The following is a 9,539-nucleotide window of genomic DNA, read 5'->3' as shown; positions in this document are numbered from 1 at the left end:
AAAAATATAAAACAAAACGAAATTAACTTACCAGGAAACGGACTAATAATAATAAGGTTACTAATAAAAAGGAAAATCCTAACAAAATTTTCATTTCGTGTTTTCCTGTCCAACAACTTCTGTCCAAACAATAGAAAATGAAAATTTATTGAGGAAACAATAGAAAAGGAAATAAAAAAGGATTCATAATTTAATGATTAATACTAATAATATTAACAATAAAAAAGAAAAAATGAAAAAGAAAACATAATTAACTTACCATGAAATGGAATTATATATAATAGAAGTGCTAAGCCAAGTTTTCCCCCAAAATTTAGGGGCATTTTTGTAAAACTAAACTCATAATTAATTTAGTAAAAATCATTGATTTTTTTTACTAACCATATATATTTTCATAATATGATAAACATAGTAAATAAAAATAAAAATAACATCTAATAAAAATTAATCATCATATCATTAATATATATAAAATAATATTTTCATAATAATATGAATAATTTACAATTAAAATTTAAATTGGATGTATAAACAAATAATTATAAATTAATTTTTTCTTAAATAATTATTACTTTACTACGTGTTTATGTTTATTGGTTATAATATTATTTATAAACAAGAAAATTGCAAACTTTATTTGCAAAATTATGGTGATTTAGTCTCCAATTGTAGACAAACAAGCCATATATTATTCAATTAATTAAGTAATACTTTTGCACTAATCTTATAATCAAATAAATGTGCACGCTCAATATTAGAATTTTTATAATTTCATCTTTATTTCTATTATCTAAAAATATAATAAAAATTTTTATCCATGCCTTACACATGTAATTGTTTAATTATTTGCTATAATTCAAGTGATCAAACCAATTTCATCAATTTCGCTATATAATATTCGATGTTATAATTTATATAATTGTATATATGGATCCAAATATTATTAAAATATTATAATAAATCCATTCCGTGCAACGCACGGGCGAAAATACTAGTTTAGAGTAAAACAAACTTATTTAGGGTAATCAAAGAACTTATATATATATATATATATATATATATATATATACATAAAGTGATTGTTATATAATAAATTTAATAAGTAAATTTAGGTTGTAGGCCACCTAACACCAACGGTAGTTGTAACAAGTAAATTTCTCGTTCAAGATGCACAAAATCTAATTATCCACATACACACTTTTATAATAAATTTCATAAATACAAGTTGCATCAGTGCCACGCAACTTTTTATATTGTTGATTATAGTTTTGTCTCTTTTTAGTACGGAGTATTAAGAACATTAGTAAATTCTCGAGACTATTTATTATTTATAAAGAAATTTTTATTGTTAAATTATTATATAAAAGTTATTTTTATAAATGTGGCATAGACAATTCTCATTTACGATACTTAAAAAAATTATATTCATTGATTATACCATGAATAAATTGATATTATTCTAAATTAATCCAATTAGCACAAATATCATCCAAAAAAGATGTGACTACAAGTTTCCTGTCATAAACAAATTATCTACAAAATAAAAATTTAAATTTATAAGTTCAATTTATAATTATTTAGGTATTAGTTAGATATACTTAAATACATATATATAAGTTGAAATCATATTTAAATTACATTTTATATTTATTTTTTGACACGGTCAATATATGGTTAAATATTATAAATTTATACGGAGTAGTTATTATTGTAATTAGGCGTCCTTATTTAGTAAAAAATATTTCTATTTACGATATATTGAACATTATTCATTTATTATATTTTACATCCGCCTAAAATGGTGACTTTCTTTTTACAAACGGGGACTAAAAATCCAAATTCGAGCGCGCTTCCTATTGGTGTATTCCAAATGACACGGATAGAAGCACTAATGTTTGTGTACCGTGGATTAAGATGAATCCAACGGTCAGAAGCAAGTATCCTGAAAACCAAAATGCTAATGAGACCACTATAAAGCACTCTGCCTAAGCCAACCGTCAATCGCACTCTTGATACTCATACATTAATCGCTGAGACGGTCTTTCATTCATTTATCGTCAGTCCAGGGTTTAGACTGAAATTTCACATTTCTCATGGAGAACACCGGAAAAGTGAAGAAGGGCGCCGGCGGCAGGAAGGGCGGTGGGCCGAAGAAGAAGCCGGTTACTCGCTCCACCCGCGCTGGTCTTCAGTTCCCGGTGGGAAGAATCGGGAGGTACTTGAAGAAGGGCCGCTACGCCGAGCGCGTCGGGAGTGGAGCTCCGGTTTACATGGCTGCCGTTCTCGAATACTTGGCTGCTGAAGTAAGTTTCCGTCGGAGATTTATACGCAATTTAGATCTGTGATTGTGCTGTGTGTGAGCTAGGGTTTGGTGAATGTGTGATTAAGTTCTACTTAGGGTTTTTGTGTCTATGTATCTACATTCTATTTCTATAGACCTAATGTTTGTGCGTTGCTGGTAAAATTGGAGGAAAAAATAATTAAATTGAAGTCTCACTGAAGTGCATGGGGTAGTAGATCGTGTGCGAATTCGATTTGAGCTGTTTGTGTGATGTTTTAGCGTTGCAGGCCTTTGACGGAAGTTATGCTTCCCGAGATCTTTGTTGTGTTGTTTTGAAATAGATCTGAAGCTTATGAATCTATTTGTTGTGTTTGTTTGGTGACTACAGGTTTTGGAGCTGGCAGGGAATGCGGCTCGGGACAACAAGAAGAACAGAATCATACCGAGGCATGTTCTGTTGGCTGTGAGGAATGATGAAGAGCTTGGGAAATTGCTTGCTGGTGTTACCATTGCTCATGGAGGTGTGTTGCCAAACATCAACCCTGTGTTGTTGCCTAAGAAGACTGGATCTGAGAAGGCAACAAAGGAGGCGAAATCCCCATCTAAAGCTACCAAGTCCCCAAAGAAGGCTGCTGCATAGGAAAAGTAGATTGTGAAATCCTGTAATTGTAGTATTAGAAGAACTGTTCTTTGTTGTTCAGGAATGTCATGAGAACATAACTGCTTCTTTTTATTCCCTTGTAGGATTGCCATTATCAATCAATGAAAAATTGTTGTTGCCATTTATAAGTTCCTTCTCTCATTTTACTTCCTGGTTTTTCACCCCCTTCCCCCAATTCATTTATTGGTGTTTCTTGATTAGTTATGGTTTGTTTTGGTGTGGTATTGTTATGTGCTTTGCATTGATGCCATAAATTTTGCAACTTTATTGTTTCTTAGTGGTCATAATATTCATCTTTTGGTGATGTGAGATGTTAATAGAAAGTCATTGATGCAGGAGGACATTAATTATGCATTGGCCTAGTTCCATGACAAGACTTGAAAAAGTAAGTCATTGTGCGAAGGGTTTTCAGCATAGCTTCATAGTTTATCAGCCATTTCCTGTGGAAGGTCTATAATGATGTGGTTCTAGGCATGTGGGATGCAAAGCTCTGGATACAGGTAAGATGCACATTGCAAAGACTTTATTTTTATTCCCATTATCAAGCATGCGATTCTTCCATTCTTTAATACTATATTCTTGATGGTGATGGTGCATCTTCATGGTCTCTAAGGGAAGCATCTTGTTTTGGGTTTTACTTTTTTGGAGTCTTTGTTTGCAAGTCATTTGACCATATAAAATATGCTTTGAGCAGCCCTTAAGATGGGGAAGATGCTCTCTATTGTCAACTGTGTTGCAACAATTTTGTAATTTAAGATGGGTATATGAAAGGTTGAAGCTTTGTTTCCTGTTATGGTTTCACAATTACTGGTTTTGATATATACAATGTAATAGAGTTGAATTTGTGCAAGGAATGATGGTTACACTAGTCTGTACACTATTTTTATTTGTCCTAGCATTTTACATGTAATGAACTCATTGGATGTGCCATTTCTCTAGTCTATCTCAAGAAGGCAATCTTAAACATCTTCAATCATCAAATTTGTAGGGTCAGGCAGAATACAGTCATAAACCATCTGAAGTAAAAAACCATATATTGCCCTGAATCTACACTGCAGCCCAACTGGCTAGAAAGCTTCTTGTTGAGTAATACTACACATACTCTTTATTCCCTTGTTTACTCCACCTGGCACACTTTGATTCATCAAAAAAGTGAGTCACTCTTTTATTCTTTTCGTTATTCTAGTGAGTCACTCTTTTATTATTTTCGTTATTCTTTCTCCAATAAAATTAAGACATGTGACGGGAGTAGTACTTCTTGAGAGTCCACATATCATTTTCCCAGCCTGTCTAACAACACTTGCAGCAAGCTGTTCATTGGAGGTCTCTCAATCATTTCATGTGGTAGGTTTATTGGTTGTATGTAAGCTGCTTAGCAAATTGTCTTGACTGCAAAGGACTCTATGCTCTACCAAAATAGGTTGGGTTGGAGATAATTAGTTAAGTTAATAAAAACACAATAAAAAAGTTATTCAATTAACCAATTTGCATCATTTTCCCCACAAAATAAGCCTAGGACTTTTAGGAAATAAACCATTAAATGTTTCTATTTCCTTCCATTTTGAACAGTTCCCAGAGGTGGGTACTGTGTTGTCTTAAATTATACAAACATTTAAGTATTTATATACGGATATCTAAGAAATTATTAAAATGCTTCAACTTTGCATGGCTTTGACATGATTATGCCTCCTTGAGTCCATGTAAACTGTTTTAAGGAAACATACAGGCATGTACAATATGATCCTAAAGTCTAAAGATTTAATTCAAGTTCTTCAAGATCCCATTACAACTTCACAAGGTTTGAGCCTAAAAAGATCCAAGAATCTACACAAGTGTTCTGTACTTTGCAAAGCCATTGTGGATGCAAGACTCAATCAAAGGAAGAAGATTTGAGCCCCATAATGGCTGGTAGAGTGTGGAACATGATTGTTGTACCAGAATGGTTACGAATTTGATTCTTGCCAACACTTTCTCGGTCAAATTCGTTGCACAAGGTCTTTTTTTGTGCAGTTTACTTCTATTGTATGGTTTGCAGGTTAATGCATATTCTCAGATAGCGGCTACATGTTTTTCACATTACCCAAAAAAAGGAGAAGAAGAATTGAGTCCCATAATGGGTGGTAGAGTGTATGGAGCATGATTCTTGTACTTGAATGATCACAAATTTGATACTTGCCCTACTCTCTTGGTTAAATTCGTCGCACAAAGTCTTCCTAGTTTAATTTATCTCGCTTTGGTGATTTGCAGGCTAATGCATATTCTCAGATAGCAGCTACATGTTTTTCACATTACCCAAAAAAAGGAGAAGAAGAATTGAGTCCCATAATGGGTGGTAGAGTGTGTGGAGCATTATTCTTGTACTTGAATGATCACAAATTTGATACTTGTCCCATTCTCTCGGTTAAATTCGTCTCACAAAATCTTCCTAGTTTAATTTATCTTTTTTTGGTGGTTTGCGGGCTAATGCATACTCGTAATGGACGCATATTTTTGTTGTCCCCCCAAAAGGAAGAATTGAGTCTCATTCATAATTATTGCATTCTAATGGGTATTCAAGCTTTTAATATATGGGTCACACTTGTGTGAGACCGTCTCACGGATCCTTATTCGTGAGACGGACTTGTGTGAGACCGTCTCACGGATCCTTATTCGTGAGACGGGTCGGGTCGGGTCGAAGCACCATGCAAATGTCACACTTATATGCTCAAATATAATACTAATCAGGAATACAATTTTTGTTACTTATAAGAGAAAAAGTATTACATTTTTTATAATAAGTAATGTTGACAAGTTTTCCTTACTTATAAGGGAAAATATAATACTTTTGAGGGAAAATGTAACACTTTTAAATTGAAATGTAAAAGTATTGTATTTCCCTTAAAAGTATTACATTTACCCTTATAAGTAACAAAATTTTTATTCCTGATTAGTATTACATTTGAGCATATAAGTATTAGTATTACATTTGAGCATATAAGTATGACATTTGTGCGTATAAGTGTTACATTTACACACTGACCCGACCCGACCCGACCCGCCTCACCGTGAGACGGTCTCACACAAGTTTATGCCTTAATATATAGGCTTTATTTTAGTCTTACTAGTCTTAATATTAGGACCTGTAGGTAGGGGTGCTTTCGGTAAAATATTCGTGTTCGTGTTTGGTAAACGTTCGTTTATTAAGGTAAACGAATATAAACGAACAAATTTTAGAGCTCGGTTCATAAACGAACATAGTCTGAATAGTTGTAGGCTCATTTGTTAAGAGCTCGTGAACAAGCTCGTTTGTGTTTGTTTATTAATGTTCATGAACAAGCTCGTTTAGTGTTCACTAGTTTTGTAGTTGGTTTTGTTTGTTTGGTTATTGTTCGTGAACGTACATTATTTCTTGTTCACGAATGAACATGTGCAGGTGTTTGGTTATTAAGGGTTCACGAATGTGCTTATGAACATAAATGAACATGTTCGTAAACGTATTCGTTAACGTTAATGAATACGTTTGTGAATATGTTCGCGAACATTAACAAACACTAATAAACGCTTAACAAATAAACACGAACATGAATACTCTAAAATTCTTAACAAATGAACACGAACAAACTCCGTTCATTTATGTTCGGTTCGTTAACAGGCCTACCGGTACGCTGCTTAACTTTGTTGATATGGCAACCACATTATGGGGCTGTCTATTCTGTCTGATTAGAGAAACATCAAATCTATACATACCTACATTGTATTCAAATTGATGGACACACAATTTCATTCAATAATACAATAAGTTTGAGAATTAACAAGTCTGATGATGAGATTGTGTAACAGTAAAATGAAATTAGAACAGCTGCATGAACTTTCAGCCTTGCAGGGTAAGTGCTTTTAGTGTCCGAGTCAGATAATAAGTCGAGTGCGATGAAGACTATAAAAGTTTGAATAATTGATCAGCATATAAAATCACATGTAACTTTGAGATTGATAAGAAGTCAAGAATGCATTTGTATTATTGTTGCCATACAACACCATTGTAATTACAAGACATATGATGATGTATGTAAACAAAACTTTCTAAATTATCTTGGTTTGATTATTTATAAAACTAAATATTTTATTGAAGTATTTTTTTAAAATTGAATTACAAAACATATTTATCAAATAATGAAAAATAAAAAAATACGAAATAATGCTACCAAAATCACCCATGTTGAGAACAAATCTAAAATTAATACTCGTAGGCACCCTATGCTTTAAAAGGCTCATTTTTACTATNATGCATACTCGTAATGGACGCATATTTTTGTTGTCCCCCCAAAAGGAAGAATTGAGTCTCATTCATAATTATTGCATTCTAATGGGTATTCAAGCTTTTAATATATGGGTCACACTTGTGTGAGACCGTCTCACGGATCCTTATTCGTGAGACGGTCTCACACAAGTTTATGCCTTAATATATAGGCTTTATTTTAGTCTTACTAGTCTTAATATTAGGACCTGTAGGTAGGGGTGCTTTCGGTAAAATATTCGTGTTCGTGTTATAAGGGAAAATATAATACTTTTGAGGGAAAATGTAACACTTTTAAATTGAAATGTAAAAGTATTGTATTTCCCTTAAAAGTATTACATTTACCCTTATAAGTAACAAAATTTTTATTCCTGANATGCATACTCGTAATGGACGCATATTTTTGTTGTCCCCCCAAAAGGAAGAATTGAGTCTCATTCATAATTATTGCATTCTAATGGGTATTCAAGCTTTTAATATATGGGTCACACTTGTGTGAGACCGTCTCACGGATCCTTATTCGTGAGACGGTCTCACACAAGTTTATGCCTTAATATATAGGCTTTATTTTAGTCTTACTAGTCTTAATATTAGGACCTGTAGGTAGGGGTGCTTTCGTACTAGTCTTAATATTAGGACCTGTAGGTAGGGGTGCTTTCGGTAAAATATTCGTGTTCGTGTTTGGTAAACGTTCGTTTATTAAGGTAAACGAATATAAACGAACAAATTTTAGAGCTCGGTTCATAAACGAACATAGTCTGAATAGTTGTAGGCTCATTTGTTAAGAGCTCGTGAACAAGCTCGTTTGTGTTTGTTTATTAATGTTCATGAACAAGCTCGTTTAGTGTTCACTAGTTTTGTAGTTGGTTTTGTTTGTTTGGTTATTGTTCGTGAACGTACATTATTTCTTGTTCACGAATGAACATGTGCAGGTGTTTGGTTATTAAGGGTTCACGAATGTGCTTATGAACATAAATGAACATGTTCGTAAACGTATTCGTTAACGTTAATGAATACGTTTGTGAATATGTTCGCGAACATTAACAAACACTAATAAACGCTTAACAAATAAACACGAACATGAATACTCTAAAATTCTTAACAAATGAACACGAACAAACTCCGTTCATTTATGTTCGGTTCGTTAACAGGCCTACCGGTACGCTGCTTAACTTTGTTGATATGGCAACCACATTATGGGGCTGTCTATTCTGTCTGATTAGAGAAACATCAAATCTATACATACCTACATTGTATTCAAATTGATGGACACACAATTTCATTCAATAATACAATAAGTTTGAGAATTAACAAGTCTGATGATGAGATTGTGTAACAGTAAAATGAAATTAGAACAGCTGCATGAACTTTCAGCCTTGCAGGGTAAGTGCTTTTAGTGTCCGAGTCAGATAATAAGTCGAGTGCGATGAAGACTATAAAAGTTTGAATAATTGATCAGCATATAAAATCACATGTAACTTTGAGATTGATAAGAAGTCAAGAATGCATTTGTATTATTGTTGCCATACAACACCATTGTAATTACAAGACATATGATGATGTATGTAAACAAAACTTTCTAAATTATCTTGGTTTGATTATTTATAAAACTAAATATTTTATTGAAGTATTTTTTTTAAAATTGAATTACAAAACATATTTATCAAATAATGAAAAATAAAAAAAATATACGAAATAATGCTACCAAAATCACCCATGTTGAGTAACAAATCTTAAAATTAATACTCGTAGGCACCCTATGCTTTAAAAGGCTCATTTTTACTATATAAAACTGTAGATTATAGATGCTATTTATTTTAATATTAATTATTTTTCTGTGTTGTTGCGAGTTGGTTTTTAATTAAATTCATTACTAATTAATTAAATAAAACCATATCAAATAGTATATTTCATAATACTTAGGGCATCCATAGCAATGTATATTTGTTGGTTTATGCCAGGCCAAGAACTGAATCATAATTTTAAAACAGATGTAGGAGATTGGTTTTTGATGTTTTCATAATCCTGCAAAATACAAGAGCATATTAGAAAAAAAATTTTAAAAAATAGAAAAGAAGCAGCAGTGTGCGCCTCGCGCTTGGCGCGCACTGCTGCCCTAGAGGGCGCGTGGGGGCGAGTCAGAGTGGCCGCTAGTTGGCGGCCACTCTGACGTTTTACTTTCCTTTTATTTTTTATTTTTTAATTTCAAATGTTAGATTTTTTGTTTTGTTCTTCTTTTCCTTTTTTTTTAATCTCCTCCCATTTTCTCTTTCCTAATCACATTTACAAAATCTCCTAAAAAATAGCTAAAAAACTCCACTAAT

The 9,539-nt window shown here is 32.7% G+C and overlaps 1 protein-coding gene across 1 annotated transcript; it reads left to right on the top strand.

The window, feature by feature from the left end:
* Positions 1-2,006: 2,006 nt before the first annotated feature.
* Positions 2,007-3,070, top strand: LOC116003631 (probable histone H2A.1). Its single transcript, XM_031243531.1, has 2 exons — positions 2,007-2,303; positions 2,670-3,070. Exons 1-2 carry the CDS (start codon positions 2,094-2,096, stop codon positions 2,919-2,921), a joined length of 462 nt encoding a protein of 153 aa, XP_031099391.1. The 5' UTR covers positions 2,007-2,093; the 3' UTR covers positions 2,922-3,070.
* The last annotated feature ends 6,469 nt before the right edge of the window (positions 3,071-9,539 follow it).

The sequence above is a fragment of the Ipomoea triloba genome, chromosome 14 (assembly GCF_003576645.1).
Source record: "Ipomoea triloba cultivar NCNSP0323 chromosome 14, ASM357664v1".
Classification (NCBI taxonomy): domain Eukaryota; kingdom Viridiplantae; phylum Streptophyta; class Magnoliopsida; order Solanales; family Convolvulaceae; genus Ipomoea; species Ipomoea triloba.
This window is presented reverse-complemented; position numbering and strand designations above follow the sequence as displayed.